The sequence below is a fragment of the Loxodonta africana genome, chromosome 7 (assembly GCF_030014295.1).
Source record: "Loxodonta africana isolate mLoxAfr1 chromosome 7, mLoxAfr1.hap2, whole genome shotgun sequence".
In the NCBI taxonomy this organism is placed as follows: Eukaryota; Metazoa; Chordata; class Mammalia; order Proboscidea; family Elephantidae; genus Loxodonta; species Loxodonta africana.
The window spans coordinates 122,779,904-122,801,769 of record NC_087348.1 but is presented as its reverse complement, the minus strand read 5'-3'; the positions used below and the strand labels follow the sequence as shown (position 1 = coordinate 122,801,769).

The window sequence follows — 21,866 nt, the reverse complement described above, 5'->3', positions numbered from 1 at the left end:
AATAGAGTATTATTTTACTTCTCATTTTTTTGTTTATCTAATTTCATGTGAGTTTCTGTTCAGAGAGTACTTTCAATTTTTTAGAATTTTAAATCCTGTAGTAAACATTTATACTTTTATCAAAGCTATTTTAAAATTCAAATTCAGTTATCTATAAAATGTTACGGTTTTCTCATAGATGTCTTTGTATTATGTTTTATGTTGATACTAAATTATAACAATAAATATGTAAATTATTTTTGTCTTTGAAGGTCCTGATGAAGTTGTAGGGCCAGAAGGAATGGAAAAGTTTTGTGAAGACATTGGTGTTGAACCTGAAAATGTATGTTTTATTTCTTAGTAGAATGGAATACAAGTCGGGAATAGCATATTTGTACATTTCTAAAAATTGAGACACTTAGTCTTCTATGAAGAATTTTTTTCTTCATGTTTAGTACTGTAGATTTACATTTTAGGGTATTTTTTAATCAGTTTAAGTTGAACAGTTATTCTTTCTAAATACGAATGTTATTTTTAATAGGATGACAGAAATTCTACCTTCAGAAACTGTTAGAACTTTTTTACTGTTTAGAAATTGACCCATCCTTATAGTTAATTCCAGAGGTTGTATTCTTTAATAGTTGAAGGATAGAAATAGTTGTATAAAAATGCTCTCCATAGTAAATATAGACATGCTTATCTCTGCTGACTTTTCCCCTATCCTTTATGTTCTGTTCTTTCCAGATTATTATGTTAGTTTTAGCGTGGAAATTGGAGGCTGAAAGCATGGGATTTTTTACCAAGGAAGAATGGTTAAAGGGAATGTCTTCATTACAGTAAGAAATTTTTTTAAAAAACAAATTTGATGGCCTATTTGAAGATCTTAATTGATATTTTGTGCTTCCTAATGTCTAGGAGTAAGGTTTTACCCTTAAAATAAATCTGGTTTGATCTATAACAATCAATTTGGGGGATTTACAAAATTATATTGTGATCTTGGCTAATGAGTAGTTACTCCCCCTTTTCCTGTTATCTAAGAAGGAATCTCAATACAATCTGAATAAAAGTCTTATTAAAAGAACTTAATGTTCATACAGGATGTTACTCTCTTGATGGTAAGTTAGACGTACATGGACCAAAGGGTTATTCACGGGTTGTTTGAGCAATAAGGGCTTTCCTTTTCTGAATATATAATTACACTATCTGAGGAGTTTGTTTGGGCATCCTAAGCTTTAGGGCCTCCTCTCCCGTCTTTAATTTTATACTTGATATAAATTTGCAAATATAGTTACGTGGCACTTCATGATTTCTTTTTCCCAAATAAATCTCATAAAGGACAAAAGTGAAATTGTCGCACTGCTTCCATGCAGTCTTTAGCCATTTTACAGTTGTATACTTTCAGTCTAGGATGCTGCCCTGAACATCTTCGTAAATTATAGAATTGCTTTTTTATAAAAAATAACTTGATTTTGGCTTTCCAGAGTAAAGTCTCTTTAGTTTTTGAATCAGTTAGTAATCATATACTGCTTTTATATTATGTCATATCGTAATGTTCATGCAGAATGTTACTAGTTATCAACATTTCTAAATAGTTGGAGAAAAAGCATTAACATATTTTTGAGGAAAACAACTGGGAACTAATTAGCCATGTGGTTTTCTGTTGTGATCATGCTTTTGTTAACATAATTATTTATTCTTTACTTTTTATTTGCCTGTCCTTAAATTTCAAAATACTGGATTTTAAAAAAAAAAAGTTTATTTGCTCATATGGCCCTTAAATTTTTATATTTCAATTTTCAGTGTCTACTACTATATAATTTTCTTTTCACCAGTATTAACAGATATTTTATATATTTTTTCTTGTATACTTATGCACCAAATGATAGTTTCTAGAATAGAATGTAAATCAACCCTCCCACTTCCCTTACATATATAGGTGAGGAGTCAGACTCACAGAGGTGACAAAAATAACAAAAGATGACACAGTTATTTAGTGGCAGAGCCAGGACCTAGAATCTCAGTTTCCTGATTACCAGTCTGGTATAGTATGCTTCCTATTGTAGAATTTTGTTGTATATAAGTTAATATTATTTATAAAATAGTTTGCCAGCATTATGGATGAGGTAATTGGTTTGTATTCAGCTACTAACCAAAAGGTTGGCAGTTCAAATCCACCCAGCATTGCTGTGGAAGAATGGCCTGGCAATCTACTTCCATAAAATTACAGCCATTGAAAACCCTATAGAATGCAGTTCTACTTTGACACACTTGGGGTCACTCTAAGTTGGAATCAACTTGACAGCAGTGGGTTTGATTATCTCTTAAAATCATAGTTGCAACCAAGACTGAATTCCATCATTGATCTAGGTGTTATAATATGCCTTGTTAAAATACATTGATTCTGAAAATCTTTGTGCTTTATTTAATTAGCTTTGGGGAGATAGAGTGAATAAAATATACAAGAGTTAAGCAAAGAATGTAAACTAGTTTTTATACAGATCGGACTGTTTTATTATAATTAATGTCAGTTGTAGCATGGCCTGTTTTAAGTTTTATTTGGCATTACAACTGCTTTCCATATTACTGGTACTTTAGTTGGTAAGTGTATATTTTTAGATAAAAAATTCTTAACTACGTTTTTGCAAAACAAGATGTAACATGAAGTCTTATAACAAATGTGTAAACATAAAGCATTTCTAATGTTTTTTCTTAAATAATTAGCAACATATATCAATTGTTAATGAGTCCATGAGTAAAAGGAAACCCTGGTGGCATAGTGGTTAAGTACTATGGCTGCTAACCAAGAGGTCGGCAGTTCAAATCCGCCAGTCACTCCTTGGAAACTCTGTGGGGCAGTTCTGCTCTGTCCTCTAGGGTCGCTATGAGTCGGAATCAACTTGACGGCAGTGGGTTTTTGTGTTTGTATGAGTAAAAATTGATTAGCCGATGAGTGTGCTTATTATTAGAACATCTTCCCTATAGGAAGGTTACAGGCTTTACAAAATAAAAGCAATTATTCAGCACTTAAAATTGTCATAGAACTTCCCGTTTCACTCATTTATGATCCCTGCACATCTGCCTATAAGTCCATACTATATAACCTTGTAACTGCTGAAATTAAACAAATTCTGCTGGCCGGGAAAATCGTTTATTTTCCATTATGTACATTGCTGTGCGAAATACAGAGTCTCTTCTCTCAACTAGCTAGATCTTACTACTCCCTGAATCTTATTGTGAATAACCTCCTAGGAGTAAGATAGTTTAAAATTTAGACCAAGACAAAAGATCTATGTAAGTTTTAATTTTTAAATCTGTAATTGTTTGGTATACTAGTTTTGTATAATAAAATCATGAAATACAAAGCTTTACTTTTTCAGTTTACCCTTAATTACTCAGATTTCCTTTGTAGATTTTTCATATTTTTAGGATTTCAGTTTAACACAAGCATAATTATCGATGGTCTCTAAATCATCTTAATATAATTATCAGTTCTTTCAAATTTATTTGTTTAGAGAACTTTAATAGAGCTCTGCTGAAGAATAGAAACAGTCGGGCAGTTAGAACATATAGACTGCATTCCAGGATAGTGGACTATATAATTTTTAATTGCATAATTACAAATTTATAGTTTTCAGAATACTTTTTCAGAATAGAGCAGTTGTTCTTAACATCTGAAGGTCATAGACTCATGAGAATCCTGTGAAAGCTGTGGACCTTGTCCCCATATAGATGCGCGTGGGATGCTGCACACAGGTTTTGCATATGTTGTCATGAAGTTTACAGCGCTCCCCCCTTTGCCTGTCTATGGATACAAGGTTCCAAGGACACTTAAAAATTTTTGTTCTGGCGTGCCTTACTAGAATAGAGAATTTTTCTCATATCTGCTAACTGAAAGCTTGGAGTTGGAGCAAGGATGAAATACCATGCTGGTGGGGAAAACTTTGAAAAGGACTGTACTTGATTGTAATGAAAAAAGATACAAGAGGATAGCATTAGACAGTGGTGGCAATTAAGCTGTATTTTCTAATCTCCATATTGAGTCCTGAACTTTGATCTTACTCAGAAGATTAGAGGAAGTGTTCTGACTTAACTTTCTTTAGCAGAGAGAGGAATGGGGAACATTTATATGATTTTTGGTGAAGGTGGAAGAATGGGGTAAATGGGATGCTAATGGTACGTGTGGTGTGTGAATATCATTCATTTAGCTTTTGGGGACAAAATATCAATTGTCATTAGCATCCCTCTTCACTCCTCCAAGGAGCATCGTAAGTCCAAAATGCCACACACACACCCCACCCCCCACCCTCCCCCACCCCACCCCCACCCCATTTAAAATACCCCTAGAAGTGAACTGTATTGCCTTGGCTGATAAATCTGATTTAGAGGACATCCTAAATCCAGAATTTAGTAAATAAGATTTTTCCTGTTCCACATCAGTATGTCACAGCAGACTTATTGGGACTTCCTGATTAGGATGACCTTCACTTAAATCTAATACATAAATGAGAATGTCTTCTCATTTTAAAGGTATTTAGTGAAGTAGAAATTTGAAAGCTTCCCTTGGTAATCAGATGAAAATTAATTTTCAAGTCCTCAGTGTTAAAATTTAATCCTATTTCCTCTCATTCTATCCATAGTGACCTTGGAAAGTGGTATCAGTATGTGTCGGTATACTCTGAAGTCTTTGTAGTTTTGTTTGATTGTTATTCAAAAAGCTGTCTCTTGCTTTCCAGGATGTGCTAGTTAAGCATGCATTTCTTTTCAGTTTAGGGGAAATAGTGTTTCTAAACTTCTCAAGTTTTGAAGTATTCATGTTATTAACTCTTGTAAGTCTATTTTGGGGCTAGATTAAATACAAGAATTGCACTGTTGTTAGTGACTCTTTGGAATATTCACTGCTTTTGCTAGGCCCGGTCACAGTCTTTATGGACATTAGTAATAAGTGTGGAGTTCTGTGCTTTTATTTTTTCAACCCACTCTTCTCTGAAAGGAAAACATGAATTGCAGTTATTCTGTTGGATTCTTGTTCTGTTCAAGATTTTGATAGACTATAAGGAATGGTTTGAAATAGTTTGGGCAGAGCCACCAATGTGTTGGTGACTTTTAACCCATTTGCCTGAAAAGGAACATCTGAAACTAAGAACAGTGAAAAGCATTAACACACATATTCTCACATAATCTCAATGGTTGACCTTGGACATGATCGTTACAGTCATTTTTAAAATGAGGAAACTGAGGCTGGAAGAGGTTAAGTCACTTGCCTCAAGTCTCATGTCTGGAAATGGAGAAGTTGCAGTTTGAATTGAACTCTGTTTGACTTGAAACCTGTTTTTTCTTCTACTATATTTCTGCCTTAAGCTTATTTGGATCACTTCCTAAGTAATATTCTTGCCGTGTGGACCTCTAGAGTGCAAAATATTTGGAAAAGATTCCATGGGGTCTTAACTCCTTAGTGACTTGTCACTCTCTGCTTATGCCATTCAGGATTTTTTTTTTTAAGTACAATTTTCCTAGTCTCATCTTTCCCCAGATAGAAAATTTAAATTTTTTAAATAATTAAGTAAATAGATCACCTACTTTTTAAAGGTTTGTTTTTGGTTTTCATATTTTCATTTAGAAAATACTTTTGGAGTGCTTCTTTGTGACAGACCATGTGTTATGCTCTGGCACTGGTTTTCAAACTCTAATGGTAGGTAGAGGAAGAATGTGTGGATGTAGGAGGACATCCTTTCTCTTCTCTGCTCTCCTGAACTTCAGATCTGTTAGGAGTCTGTGTGATTTTTTTGTGAAAAGGTAAGTCACATTACTAGAAGAAAATATGAAAAGTATTGCTCTAAAAAGCTACAAAGCTGTAGGAGATGTGGTCCCCACTTAAGATAGTTTATGACAGGAAAGGGATCACATGTAAATAGATACCTAAATTGATGCTCAGGTGGCACAGTGGTTAAAGTGCTTCAGCTGCTAACCAAAAGGTTGGAGATTCGAACCCACTAGCCACTCCACAGGAGAATAATGTGGCACTCTACTTCTGTAAAAATTACAGCTTTGGAAATGCTATGGGGCAGTTCTACTCTGTCCTACACGGTCACTATGAGTCGGAATTGCCTCAACAACAACAGGTTTGGGAGTTTTTTTTGTTTGTTTTGGTGATACAGCGGTTAAGCACTCAGCTGCTAACTGAAAGGTCATTGGTTTGAACCCACCGGCTGCTCAACAAGAGAAAGGTATGGTGGTCTGCTTCTGATGTGGCAGTCTGCCCCACAGCCTTGGAAACCCTATGGGGCATTCTACTGCCCTATAGAGTCACTACGAGTCGGAATTGACTCAAGGCAACGGGATTGGTTCCTGGTTTGGCACATTTCGCAAATGTAAGTCTGGAGATCTTGAAGATTTCGTCTCCAAATTTTCAAACAGTGTAAGTAGTAGGATTCTACCTATGGTAGGAGTTAACTGTATTTCAACTTTCATTAAAGCTTTATTTTTTATGTAAGGAATAATTTTCACAGTAATCAAAGCCACTTATGGATATAGTAATAAATTATTAACAAATATTAAGAATGTATTTTCTTGTTTGTGCATGAGGCATACTGTGCACATACTTAATGTAAGGAACTAGGCCACTGCCAAATAAGGTAGTTAACTTTTCCAAATTTTAATTTTGTTTTTGGCAGAATGGCAGACTAAATGTGCATATAAGCCACTTAATATAAAACACTTAAATGCTGGATAAAATATAAAAACATCTTTTTAGAAGTATACCAGAGCTGATTATAAATTAAGGAAAATAATCAGAGGCCAGAAATGATGAGAGATGATTCCATAGCATTCTGTGGAGCTGGCTTTTACCCTGTGGACATTTACCTATCCCTAGTCACCAAGGGTCTTGTTTTGAACCTGTAATGCATGTTGGGGACAGGAGACAAATCAAAATCATGAGGCCTAAGAAGGCTGGGAATCAGATTAGAAAACCCCCACATACAGTCATTGATGCCAAACCTGCCCAGTGGATGGAGATCTGGTTGCCTGGACTTGGTTCTACATGCAGCTAGAGGTAAGGCTTCTGTTTGGGATACTTTCTAATCACATGCTCTCCATCATGCACATTTAAGACTGGAATTCACTGTTGTGTGGCCCAAACTAAAACGTACTTTAGAGTTGTCCCAAATGAATAGGGCTCCCATGTGTGTAGTGGGAGCAGTTTCTCTGTAGAGGCCTGCGTTTTAAACGGAAGCATTATTTTCTTCAGAAAAAGGTTTAGTGATCTTTAGTTCACAGTTGAAAAAAGTCACTGAACTTACTGGCAAAGAAATCTTAAGTATCATTAATATATGTATATTTGATGTGTTCAAAGAAAAGGGAATAGACTCAGATTATCAGATTTAAAATAATTAAATTTCTTAAAGTAAAAAATTAACAGATTAAAAACTCAGTGGATGAATTAGGAAGGAGATAGATATAGTTGAAGTGGGAATCAGTGACCTACGATATCTGAGAAAATTAGTGCAGAGAAACAGAAGAAAAATAGGACTAAGACATGGAAGATAAGTTGAGACAGTTCAATAAACATCATAAGTGAACTTTCAGAAGGGAATAGCAAAAAGGAAATATTGGAAGAGAAAATAGCTGAGAAATCTCCAGAATGGTTGAGATCTACTGATTCTCAGACTCAGATCACAAGCATGGTAAAAGGAAATTTAAAACTTAGAGTGATACGACAGAACACTAAAGTCAAAAAGAAAATCGTAATAGGAACTAGAGAGTGAAGAAATAATACAGAAATATCAATTAGGTTGATGTGACTTCTCCACACAAACAGTAAAAGCCAAAAAACAATAGAATAATGCCTTCAAAGAACTGAGGGAAAACACTTAATTTAGAATTGTATATTTAGAGAATCAATCAAGAATAAGGAGGGAATTTAAGATATTTTGATATAGAACGAAAACCAAAGTTTACTATCATGTCACTAGAGGAGTTTCTGTAGGATATAATTCAAGAACAAAGAACAAGTAGTTTGAGGGATTTGAAAAAAACAACGAATTGATTAGCAGTAACATGTAAGTTGGGAAGAGAATGGTTAAGGTAAAAGCTTTAAAAGGTATAGTTTGGGTAGAGAGTAAATATATTTACTTTAGACTTTAAGATAAAATACTTACGGAACCACTGAAAAGATGAAAATAGAATCTAAGATCTATATTCTATTTTAGTGGTATGGAATTAGGAAAAAGCCCAGAATTCAAAAAAGGAGAGTGTAAACAAGGGAGATGAGCTGAGTAGAACAAATAGAATATAAATACTATACCTATCAGTAATCACAATCACAGCAGATAGACTGATCTTTTTGATTCAGAAATAACATTGTAGTCTATTTACTTGGAATTCTTAGAGAATTGTTTCACAATTGTTCTTTCAACTTTCAACACCTTCCAGATACTTCAGTTCCTACTTCAGTGAGAAAATAGAAGCTATCAGAAGAGCATTTACATGTTGCCACCATCAGCTATTTTGATCTGCTGTGTACCCATCCGCTTTTCGTTTCTACATGTTCACTATGTACATGCTTCTAAGACTAACCTCTCTGTACGGAAGATCCTGTCCTCTCTCACCTGTGTTAACATATAAACATACTGTTATTTCCTTTTTTAAAAATTAAAAGTCTTTTTGGAGATAATGATAGGTACACATACAGTTGTAAGAAACAGATCTCATGTACACTTTTGCTCAGTTTCTCCCAATGATAACATCTTTCAAAACTATAGGGCAGTAGCACAGTGAGGATATTAACATTGATACAGTCAAAATACAGCATATTTCCATCAGCACAGCTCTCACATTGCCCTTTTATATCCATACCCACCCACTCCTTGATCCCTGACAAGCACTAATCTTCGTTTCTTTAATTTTGTCATCTCAATAATGTTATTGTCTTTGAGCATAATTCTGTGACATCTAGGTTGTTGCATTTACCAATACTTTGTTCATTTTTATTGCTGAGTAATACTTCATGGTATGGGTGTATGTACTACAGCTTCTATAACCATTCGCTTGTTGAAGGACACCTGGGTTCCCAGTTTTTGGCTATTACAAATAAAACTGCTATGGACATTTGTGTACAGGGTTTTTGTGTGAACACAACTTTTGATTTTCTGGGTCACATGCTCAGGGATGCAGTTGTAGGGCATGTTTAGTTTTTTTTAAACTGCTAACCTGTTTTCCATTTTGATGAAGTAAAAGAACTGAGCAGAAGATTTCAAAGGGCCTCTCGAGAAGACAAAGTAAAGTATTATAATGGCATGTGCAAAGAGCTGGAGATGGAAAACCAAAAGGCAAGAACACACTCGGCGTTTCTAAAGCTGAAAGAACTGAAGAAAAAATTCAAGCCCCGAGTTGCAATAGTGAAGGATTCCATGGGGAAAATATTAAATGATGCAGGAAGCATCAAAAGAAGATGGAAGGAATACACAGAGTCATTATACCAAAAAGAATTAGTTGATATTCAACCGTTTCAAGAGGTGGCATGTGATCATGAACCAATGGTACTGAAGGAAGAAGTCCAAGCTGCTCTGAAGGCATTGGCAAAAAACAAGGCTTCAGGAATTGATGGAATATCAATTGAGATGTTTCAACAAACAGATGCAGCGCTGGAGGTGCTCACTCGTCTATGCCAAGAAATATGGAAGACAGCTTCCTGGCCAACAGACTGGAAGAGATCCATATTTATGCCTATTCCCAAGAAAGGTGATCCAACCGAATGTGGAAATTATAGAACAATACCATTAATATCACACGCAAGCAAAATTTTGCTGAAGATCATTGCCAGCAGTATATCGACAGGGAACTGCCGGAAATTCAGGCCAGTTTTAGAAGAGGATGTGGAACCAGGGATATCATTGCTGATGTCAGATGGATCCTGGCTGAAAGCAGAGAATACCAGAAGGATGTTTACCTGTGTTTTATTGACTATGCAAAGGCATTCGACTGTGTGGATCATAACAAACTATGGTTAACACTGTGAAGAATGGGAATTCCAGAACACTTTAGTTGTGCTCCTGAGGAACCTTTACATGGATCAGGAGGCAGCCGTTCGGACAGAACAAGGGGATACTGATTGGTTTAAAGTCAGGAAAGGTGTGCATCAGGGTTGTATTCTTTCACCATACCTATTTAATCTGTATGCTGAACAAATAACCCAAGAAGCTGGACTATATGAAGAAGAACAGGGCATCAGGATTGGAGGAAGACTTGTTAACAACCTGCATTATGCAGATGACACAACCTTGCTTGCTGAAAGTGAAAAGGACTTGAAGCAATTACTAATGAAGATCAGAGACCACAGCCTTCAGTGTGGATTGCACCTCAACATAAAGAAAACAAAAATCCTCACAACTGGACCAGTGAGCAACATCATGATAAACGGAGAAAAGATTGAACTTGTCAGGGATTTCATTTTACTTGGATCCACAATCAACAGCCATGGAAGCAGCAGTCAAGAAATGAAAAGATGCATTGCATTGGGCCAATCTGCTGCAAAGGACCTCTTAGAGTGTCGAAGAGCAAAGATGTCACCCTGAAGACTAAGGTGTGCCTGACCCAAGCCATGGTATCTTCAGTCACATCATATGCATGTGAAAGCTGGACAGTGAATAAGGAAGACCGAAGAAGAGTTGACGCCTTTGAATTGTGGTGTTGGCAAAGAAAATTGAATATACCATGGACCGCCAAAAGAACAAACAAATCTGTCTTGGGAGAAGTGCAGCCAGAATGCTCCTTAGAGGCAAGGATGGCGAGACTGCGTCGTCTTACATACCTTGGACATGTCAGGAGGGATGAGTCCCTGGAGAAGGACATCATGCTTGGCAGAGTACAGGGTCAGTGGAAAAGAGGAAGACCCTCAACGAGGTGGATTGACACGGTGGCTGCAACAGTGAGCTCAAGCATAACAACGATTGTGAGGATGGCCCAGGATTGGGCAGTGTTTCATTCTGTTGTGCATAGGGTTGCTATGAGTTGGAACTAACTCGACGGCACCTAACAACAACAACCTGTTTTCCATAGTGGCTGTACCATTTTACATCCCCACCAGCACTGTATGAGTGATCAGATTAATCAGCCTTCTTGTCTGCATTTGATGGTGGTGCCATTTTTTATTTCAGCCATTCTGGTAGTTGTATAATAATATATCACTGGTTTTAATTTGCCTTTCCCTAACAGCTGATAATGTTGAACATCTTCTCACGTGCTGCTTTGCCATCTGCCCAGCGTCTTCAGTGGAATGTCTAATTGGATTTTTTTTTCTTTTATAGTGTTGAGTTTTGAGAGTTTTTATATATTCTATATAGGAGTCCTTTATTGAAAATGTGGTTTGCAAATATTTTCTCCTACTCAGTGACATGTCTTTTCATCCTCTTAAGTCTTTTGCAAAGCAAACATTTTTAATTTTTATAAAGTCCGATTTACCAGTTTTTCCTTTTGGTGTCAAGTCTGAGAATTTTTAACCTAGTCCTAGATACCAAAGACTTTGTCTTGTTTTTTGCTAGAAGTTTTACATTTTTACATTTTATATGTAAGTCAGTGATGTATTTCTATATAAGTTGGGAGACATAGGTCGAAGTTCATTTCTTTGCTTACGAGTGTCTACTTGCTCCAGCACCATTTATTGAAATGGCTCTCTCTCTTTCACGGAATTGCTTTGTAACTTTTTCAAAAATCATTTAGGCATATTTGTGTGGGTCTATTTCAGGGTTCTCTATCCTGTTCCATTTCCCTATGTGTCTTAACTTCCTACCAGTGCCACACAGTCTGGATTACTGTAGCTGTATAATATGTCTTGAAATCAGATAGACTGCTTCTTTTACAAAATTGTTTTAATCTAGTTCCTTTACTTTTCCATGTAAATTTTAGAGAAATCTTGTCTGTATCTACAAAAAGAAAAAAAGGAAACTTGCTAAGATTTTGCTTAAAGTGCACATGAAGTTTGGGAAGAGTTGGCATCTTTACTTTTTTGAGTCAGTCTCCATTTATTTAGATTTTCTTTGATTTCTTTCATCACCTGGAATAGTTGTCATCATACACGTCCTGTACATGTTTTGTTAGAATTGCATCTAAGTATTTCTTTTTTTAAAGCACCCTGGTGGCACAGTGGTTAAGTGTTCAACTGCTAACCGACAGGTTGGCGGTTTGAATTCACCAGCAGCAGTTCCACAGGAGAAAGGTGCAGCAGTCTGCTTCTGTGAAAATTACAGCCTTAGAAACCCTATGGGACAGTTCTGGTCTGTCCTGTAGAGTCATTTTTATTTCAAGGCACTGTAAACAGCATTGTATTTGTAATTTTAGCATCCATGTGTTCATGCTAGTATCTAGAAATACAAGTGATATTTGTTACGTTTGTCTTGTATTAAGCTGAACTCACTTAGTTCTAAGAAGTTTGTTTTGTATATTCCTGGGTTTTTGTATATAGACAGTTGTGTCATCTGCAAATAGATGGTTTTATTTCTTTATTTTGTATGCCTTTTATTTTCTTGTGTATTGCACCAGCTAGAACTTTCTAGCACTATGATGAATAAGCGTAGTGAGACCAGACACCCTTTCCTTGTTTCCTGATCTCAGAGAAAGCATTCAGTCTTTCACTATTAAGTATAATGTTAACTGTAGGTTGTAGATACTCTTTACCAAGTTAAGGGACCTCACCATTCCTATTTTTCCAAGAGTTTTTAATCAACTAATGGATGGTAAATTTTGTCACATACTTTTTTTTTTTGCATCAAATGATACTATCATGTGATTTTTCTTTTTTAGCCTGTTAGTAGTGTTTATTACATTGATCAGTTTTCAAATATTCCACCAGCCTTGAATACTGGAATAAACTCCACTTGGTATGGTATATAATTCTTTTTATATACTTCTGAATTCTCCTTGAAAATATTTTGTTATGGATTCACATGAAGCATTGCTTTGCAGTGTTTTTTGGTTTGGGTACTGTAAGTTTTTAAATTACAAACTCAATTTCCTTTATAGTTATAGGGTCTATCCAAATCATCTGTTTGTGATAGCTGTGTTTTTCAAGAAATGGATGCATTTCATCTCAGTTGTCAAGTATCTACGTGTAGAGTTGTTCATACCTGTGATTGTTGTCAGTAGGTGCCGTCGAGTCGGTTCCAACTCATAGCGACCCTGTGTACAACAGAACAAAACGCTGCCCAGTCCTGTGCTGCCCTACAATTCATACATAGTGTTGCCTTATTATTCTTTGATGTCTTTGTAGTGCCATCCACTGTTTTATTCCTGATATTGGTAGGTTTTGTTTTCTCTCTTTCTGTTGGTATTACTAGAAATCTGTCAATTTTATTGATCCCTTCAAAGAATTACCTCATGCTTTATTGATTTTTCTGTTTGCAACCTCATTGATTCCTGCTTTTAATTATATCCTAACTTCTGCTTGCTGCACGTTTATTTTGCCCTTCTTTTTCTAGATGGTAAAGGTGAGAACTTAGATTATCGATTTGCGACGTCTTTTCTAATGCATTTAGTGCTACAGATTTCCCTCAGCACTTCTTTATTTATGTCCCACAAATTTTGATATGTTGTGTTTTTATTCAGTTCAATGTATTTTTTGTTTTTTATTGAGACTTCCTCTCACCCATGGGCTATTTAGGGGTTTGCCATTTAGTTACTGAGTGAAGATTCTGCTGTTACCAATTTTTAGTTTGATGCCATTGATACCATCCGTATGATTTCAGTTCTTTTAACTCTCTTGATAATTGTTTTATGGCTCTGGATATGGTCTTGGTTTATATTCCACGGATATTTGAAATGAATGTGTATCTGCTATCGCTGAGTGGAGTGTTTTTTAATGTCAGTTAGATCTGCCTGTTTTTTGTATCATTGAGTTTTTTCCATGTGCTTGCTGCTGAAATTCTGTCTAGTTGTTCACTTATCAATTGTTGAGGAAGGGCTGTTGAAATCTCCAACAATAATTGTGGATTTGTTTATTTCTCCTTTCAATTCTGTTAATTTTTACTTCACATGTTTTGTAGCTGTGTTTGGTGCATACACATTTAGGATTGTTACAACTTCTTGGTGGATTGCCCCTATTATCATTATGTAATATTCCTCTCTCTATAATTTTCTTTGCTCTGAAGTCTATATTAGCTGATAGTAATATAATAGATACTAATAAGTGGTATTAATATATAGCTAGGATTAGTGTTTCCATGGCATACCAGTTTTCAACCTGCCTACCATATTTTTATGCAAATAACAAGCACCATCTACCTTTTTTTTTTTTTTTTTTGCAAACTGCGCCCTCCCCCTGCAAGGTGTTTTCTAGGCTCCTCTGTGTCAATTTTTTTTTACATGTTGCTGTAGAACAAATGTAGAAGGTGCGTGGTATTTGCATAAAAATACAGTGTATTTTGTTTGAAAGGAGTTTTTTATTTTTTCACAGTATATTGTTTTGTTTGAAAGGAGTTTTTTCTAGACAGCATATAGCTGGGTCATGTTTTTTTTAATTTTTTTATTAACAACAACAACATTTAATGTAATTATTGATATGTTGGGCTTAAGTCAGCCCGTGTTTTACAGTTCCAACATTCCTGTCATCTTGGTGTTTGCATCTTTTGATTGTCTTTTTTCATTCAGTTTGAGATCTTGGTTCTTGATATGACAAATGATATTTTATGGAAATTTAGAAATTTGGGGTGTTATGAAACTCTGGATCTTCCTTAAACCTATTTTTACTGGTTTCCACTGACATCACTCTGGCAGAAGAAATGGGGATTACCACATCATTACCACCAGGTGAGAGTGGAAGTTTAGTTTCCCTACTAGGTGTTGATTGACATCCAAAGAGAGGGCTCTTCATTACTGCTAGGTGAAGGTGACAGTTCCAAGTCTCTACTAGGCCTCCACTAATATTACTGGGGTGGTAGCCTCATTATCACTGGGTTGTGGTAAAAGTCCCGGCTCTCTGTTAGAGCCTCCTCTGATATTACTCAGTACAGAGGGGGGTTGGCTCCTCTTTCCCCCTGGTGGGGATGGAACATCAGGTTCCCCATGTGGTTTCCACTGACAATGCAGATGTTGAGGTGGGACCTCATTACTGCCTGATGCAATATCAAGGGGTCTCATTGCATCCTGGCGAGGGTGGAAATTTCAATTCTCCACTCAGTCTGCTGGAATGGGTGGGGGTTGGGCCACGGTTCCTGTGGTGTTTAGTTGGAGTAGAGCACTAATTTTCTAAAAGTTTTCTATGATGTTCAGCTGCCCCTTTCCTGTTCCCTTTTGCTAGGGAGAGCAGGATTTTATGGGGGCTTTTTGGCCTGTGCCCTTTGTCATTTCTGGTTTGCCAGCTTCTTTAGCTTCAGATCTAGGATATACGAGGCAAAGAGAAAACCCAGGGAATTCACCACCGTGTTGTTACAGTTCTGAGATCCCTGGTCAATCTGCCTTCTCTTCACCTTGCAGTCTTTTTACGTTTGTATTATGTATAATGTCCACAGTTTGTAGATGTTCTTAGCAGGAGAAATAGGGGAAAGTGCATCTACTCCATCTTCCTATAAGCAGAAGTTCTTTCTTTTCACTTAATAGCAAAACAAAGCCTTTACTCTCCCATTCCACTCTAGTTAGTGCCTCTTTTCTCTGCAACCCCTTATAATCATACTCTTTGAGATCTGCTCTAACAAGATTTTTATCCTTACCAAAACAACTCTTGTCATTTAGAAGTAAACAATAAAATAGTAATCGTTATCAAAACTTGCGGTTTATACGTAAGAGGGATATCTGCAGCCTTAAATGCTTATATTCAAAGAGAAAAAAAGCCTGATAGTGAATGAACTGAGATCTTAAAAGTTAGAAAAAGGATTAACCCAAAGAAAGGATCATTCCAGAGAACGAAGAATGGATAAAAAGATGTTCAGACACTGATAAAATGGAAAACAAAAGTACAGTTGAGTGAATTAACAAATCTGGCAGGGTTGATCAAGAAAGATAAACTAAAGACAAAATAATAATAGAGTTGAAAAGCACTATATAATTTATAAAACTATAGATATAAACGCAATGCTTAGGGGACACTGAGCTTCTGTTAAGAGTGATAGAAAAATTCGGGAATGGTTAACGGTGATTGTTGAACGACTCGATGAACATTTAATGTCACTGAACTGTACATGTGAAGATTGTTGAAATGGCAAATGTTTTGTTAACTATATATTTACCACAATTAAAAAAAGAAAAACTTGTTAATTTTACTTAAAGATAATGATACAGATAATAATCATTTCATTTTTTGAGGTTTGTGGTATAAACTTGTTACCAGAACTAACAAGAAGTATGAAAAGGGAAATTTACAAGCCAGTTTCCCTTATGAACATAGCAAAAAAATCAAGCAGTGTATAAAACAAATAACATGACCAAATTTGATTTATTCTAGGAATGCAAGGTTAAATCAACATTAGAAATTTATCCAAAATGATCACACCTTGTAAGTTACTATATGCTGTGGACCTTCACATTGCTCACAGAATAGTGAAAGTCTTTGTTAAATCTGAGAATGCCAGGTGATGAGTACTAAAATTCAATTCGGTGGAATATTCTGGACCACAGTAGATAGTCCAACTAATTTGATTAGGAAAAGTCTGATAGTTTTTCAGAGGTGGCAAAATATGAGTTAGGTCTTGAGTTATATTTTATCAGAACAGTGGAGGCAACAACGTTTCAAATAGAGGAGATAGCACATGCTAAAACATGGGAAATAAACATGCTGTAAAAAACACGTGCCGTTTTGGGGATGGTAAGTGGAGTATAACTAGAGCACAGTAAAGACACTGAGAAGTGGCAGAATACCAGACTGGAGATTTGTGCCAAATTGTGAAAGGCCTTGTCTGACACACTAAAGAGTAGGATTTATCAACCCAGTGAGAGAGAGCTGGTAAAGATTTTTTTGAGTACTCCAGCTATTTAGCTGCTTGTATTTAATGTCTTATCTTTAGAAATAATGTGTATAATTTATTGTTGTTTGCATTCTTTTGCATATGTATCTCATTTGAAGTTAGGTGTTTCCACTGGTTTACTTTGACTTTTGTTCACTAAAAATGTGTGATCTACATTGATGACTCAACTGCTAATACGATTATTAATTTCCTGTGTGAAATCTTAAAGTTTTAAAACCACTCACGGCAAATCTTTTTTACCAAGCTGTTGCCTAAAGAACTTTTCAAAGAAATACGTGACAGAAGCTTGGTTCATTTCATTTGCTATGTTATTAGTTTTGTATGTGGTAAGGGCACATTTGTATACATGTGTTTGTAAAAGATATTTGTGATTTTATTGGAGTCTTTTGGTTGGTTTATTGAGTTGGTTGAGTTTTTCCCTTTTTTTTATTAGATACAGTGTAGCAGTTTGATATAAATTTGTGAGTTTTTAAACCTAAATTAACTTAATAAATGCACTTATTTTTTTCTCAGCGAATTCCTTTTAACTTCTAAAGATATCTTTAATTTTCTTGATTATGTAATTTGTTTGTTTTTTATTTAAGGTGTGACTGCACAGAAAAGTTACAGAACAAATTTGACTTTTTGCGCTCGCAGTTGAATGACATTTCGTCGTTTAAGAATATCTACAGATACGCCTTTGATTTTGCAAGGGTAGGTGCAATTTCCTTGTTTAGTAATTTTAATATTTTTTGATCTTGAGTCCACACTTAGGAAAGTTTTTTGATTTACATTTTAGGATAAAGATCAAAGAAGCCTTGATATTGATACTGCTAAATCTATGTTAGCTCTTCTGCTTGGGAGGACATGGCCACTGTTTTCAGTATTTTACCAATACCTGGAGGTATGTATATTTGTTTGTTTTTATCTTGAAAATACTATTTTCCAAACTTAATCTAATTGAAAATATTCCTTTGAGGAAAAACAAATAGATTTTTAACATTGCTTTTTTTCTCCATCTGCCTGAGTAGTGTGAAAAGTCTGTCAATATTAAGTACTTTCTAGATACTTTCAGGGTGCACGTCTGCTGATATTTTTAGAAATCAGTGCATGTGTCGTTGATAAATTCTGTGCATATTTTTACGCATCCCCCCCCCCCCCCAGAAAAAGGCCTATAAAATTATACATTTTAGTGCAGACATTCTTCATGCAAAATTAAGCTCAGGATTTGGGCAAGAGAGAATTGACACTACTGCACAAATCTTACACTTCTGAATCTGATTTATTTCTGTTACACAGGGTTTTAGGCTGAAATCTACCTAAGAGAACCAGTTGTAGTAATAAAACTTGGCTTTTTTTACTTAGGCTCAACCTAAAGAAATAGAGTAAAACTTTTAATATTTTATGCCTACAAATAAGAGAACTGTCTGTAATAGCAAATTTAAATGTACTGAGTACTTACAAAGGTACAGATGCTGATTTTAAGAAGCAGCTATTCTTCTGTAAAGTTCATTATAGAACATGTTACAGGCAATGGTTCTAAAAAGATGCTGTCCTTTTTTCCATTGCTTTCTTTGTCTAATTTTCTATTTTTGTGCCTTTTAGTTTTTTGTATATAGTTCTCACCATTTTTTGAATACAGATGCTTTTTGCTTTGAAAACAATTTCTCATAAAGGCTTCCCAGAATGGTTTTGTGTACAGCTTGTGATAAGAGATAATGGTATTGAAGAAGCCTTATATGACTGGATTTTATGCACACATATCTTAAGTAACAATAAAATAGATACTTTTCATGATTGGCATCTTTTGTCCTCCTGTTAATAGTTCTGGGCAAATAAAAATTTAACTAAATGTAAGAATATTCACCTCTAAAGAGGGTTGAGGGAAAGTGAGCTAAATGTTTTTTAAATACTATTTCCACTGCCTCCAAAGATGCCAACTTCAAAATGTGATTAAACAATAAATCTCATGCAAAGAAATGATTTACTGGGAAGCAGCACAAGGGAACTTCCTGGGTGTCAGTAATATTCTATATATTGATCTTGGTGTTACATAATTAAATACATTGTGAGCTTTACCCTTAAGGTGAATATTCTTGATGTGCTTTTTATTCCTCAAAAATGAAAGAAAAAGTAAAAAATGAGTTAGATGATACTGACATGTAAATATCCCTGAGAATGTTCTTAGAAGCACACACAAATAATTAAAAGAGGAGTAAATGTTTTAGGGAAGACTGAACCACCCCCAAAAAAGTTACAGCTAGATTTACTGAAATCAAGGACTAATATAATGTCTTTCCATAAACCAAATATTTTGTCATTTTCCATAGCAATCAAAGTATCGTGTTATGAACAAAGATCAGTGGTACAATGTATTAGAATTCAGCAGAACAGTCCATGCCGATCTTAGTAACTATGATGAAGATGGTGCTTGTAAGTATAATTTTTTTCTATGAAAATAAAATTACTAAAAATGTTAAATGAGAGTGTGCATTTGTGTAGTATTAGCATAAAGATTTTTAACTTCCAACAATAACGTCCATTATTTTAATAATGCGGGAGAGGGTGGTAAAGAGAGAGCTTAGACTCAGCAATATTATAAAACCTCTGTTGGTAAATGAAATGTTTTCAGTTCCTTGGTAACCAAACATCGCAGCTAAACATTCTAATTTCTGCATCTAGGAGCTAAAATCCTGCTTTGCTCCTTCCTTTTCTCACATTTTTCTACAGAAGAAAGCCACAGTCATGATGTTGGAAATACAAAAGCACAATACAGTAAAAGAGGCTTTAGCTAATATCATAGTACCCTTTCACACTGTAGTGAATAATGCCAAAATAACTTCTCTCCGAAAGTTAGAAATCGGTTCTGAGTAAACAGGTAGTGAAAGATTTTCAGTCCTTCAAATTAAAATATCTGTCAACACACTTCAGTGAAAAAGCTAGAGTACTGTAAAACAGATCTTTGAAGCAGTAGTGAAATAATCTGATATGCCAGATTAATTCTCCACAACTGTAAATGGCTTTCAGCTCCCACTGCCACGTGTGGTTTTGATGTTCAGAGCAGCAGCATGGAAAGGTACGTTCCTATAAATGTATACTGAAATTATGGACTTACTTCTTTGACACTGAAGAAGTAAAATACTGAAGGAGGCATAACTTGATTTCTGCACAAATATATTGTGCCCTCCACATACAAGATGGTATAAAATTTAATAACATTTTAAAGAAAAAATACCTTGCAGCAGTAAACTGGCAACCTGAAGGCCCGTGTATTGCCTCCAACATCTGTGTTTGTTTGTGTGTTTCGAGCCAACATTTAAAAGCAGAGATTTTGTATAAAAATACAACTTGCAGCTTTGTTTGAAAAAACCTGCCAAAACTGCAATTTTATTCCTGCGTAGGAATCAGAGGCTGGAATCTAGTAGTAGTGGCTGCCACCTTACGTTGGACTTGTTCTCCAGGTTGCTGGTCTGCAGTACGTTAACAGATGGCTGTTCGTCAGTTGCCATTTATTATTGTGCTTGCTCTGCTGTTTTTCTTAACAGTAGAGAAGTATGTCTGTCAAAAGCAAGAGAGACCGCCAGAGTGTGCTTCAGGAAGCATAGTTCAAGCATATTTTTTGGTGGCATTTTCGTACATTTTAAAAAAAAAACACTGGGCTCATTTAAATTACCTGCCTGGCTTCTATAGGTATATGGATTTGGACGCAGTGGGTTTTTATTATAGAAATATTTTTTTTAGAATAGTTCTTACTTTATTATCAGGTCTCATTAGGCACTTGTTTGTGTTCAGTTTTATACTAGGCTCAGTTACTGGAACAAAATAAGTCTAATATAGGCAGTCTTCCTCAACAAGTGTACACACCTCTTGGGGAGATAATAAAGAAATTGTGTTCAGTTTTATACTAGGCTCTGTTACTGGAACAAAATAAGTCTAATATAGGCAGTCTTCCTCAACAAGCGTACACACCTCTTGGGGAGATAAGAAAGAAATATGACCTTTATCCACTTTTTAGAAAGTTACAATTAAATGGCAGAATACTAAGGACAGTTAGAAAAAGAGAAAGAGCAGTTGTTGGCTCAGATACTGGAGGGCTCATAGAACACACCTTGAGAACAAAGTTACTACAAACATATGGAAAGTCCCGTATGTCTTTAAAGGCCAAGAAGAAGAGCACCATTAAACCAAACACCTGAAGAAGGGTGGGGTCAACGTATCGCAGGGCTCATGGGGAGTTTGTTTTATAGCTGGAGAGATGAGCTTATGGAATTCTAACCAAAAAAAATGTTTCTTTATTTCTAGGGCCTGTTCTCCTTGATGAATTTGTTGAGTGGCAAAAAGTGCGTCAAGCATCATAGCAAGAACTATTGTGAAGAAAATGCAAACCTTTTGATTCCCAGATGTGTACAAACTAATGAGATGAGGGGAAAAAATCGAAAGGGTGCATTTTCATTCAGATGAAAGACTTCTCATAGTACTTTTTATCCTTTTTTTTAAAGGAAGTTTTCTTGTTACATGTGATGGGCATTGAGCCACACCTCTTCTGAGACTGAATATTGAAGTTTTGTTTTATGTTTATATCATTTATTTCAGAACAATAAAGATTCAGATTTGTGACAAAGGCCTTAAAGTGAAGATGTCCCTTGAGTGTCAGAGTGGTATTTATTTTTGTAAATTTGGACTATTGAATTTTTGAGGTTCTAACTCACCATGAATTTATGGAACTTTTAAGATTTTAAATAGTCTTAACATTTGGCAATGTAGTCTGCTGGTGGTATGGCTCATTACATTCATCTCTGCACAGTTAGGAAGAATAATTATTGGCCTTGAGTCCTGGAATAGTGATTTTCTGATGCAGCTAATCAAAAGCTTTTCTGTTCATTGGAAGTGTTCCAACTTTCAGCTCAGAGTTTCTGCAAAAGCTGCCAAGCTCTTATGCACATATAGCTGTCTTCTCTGAAA

At 35.5% G+C, this 21,866-nt stretch overlaps 1 protein-coding gene across 3 annotated transcripts in view; it reads left to right on the top strand.

Moving 5' to 3' along the window:
• DCUN1D5 (defective in cullin neddylation 1 domain containing 5) overlaps window positions 1-21,539 on the top strand; it is a 29,211-nt gene extending 7,672 nt beyond the window's left edge. For 2 of the 3 annotated variants that reach the window (XM_003415668.4, XM_064288853.1), the window contains 6 exons: window positions 252-322; window positions 724-815; window positions 17,510-17,618; window positions 17,704-17,808; window positions 19,235-19,337; window positions 21,207-21,539. In XM_003415668.4, the coding sequence (XP_003415716.1) occupies window positions 252-322; window positions 724-815; window positions 17,510-17,618; window positions 17,704-17,808; window positions 19,235-19,337; window positions 21,207-21,262 (536 nt within the window). In that variant the 3' untranslated portion in view covers window positions 21,263-21,539. The remainder of the gene's footprint in view (window positions 1-251; window positions 323-723; window positions 816-17,509; window positions 17,619-17,703; window positions 17,809-19,234; window positions 19,338-21,206) is intronic. The other variant, XM_023554742.2, reaches the window with a different exon arrangement.
• Window positions 21,540-21,866: the final 327 nt, after the last annotated feature.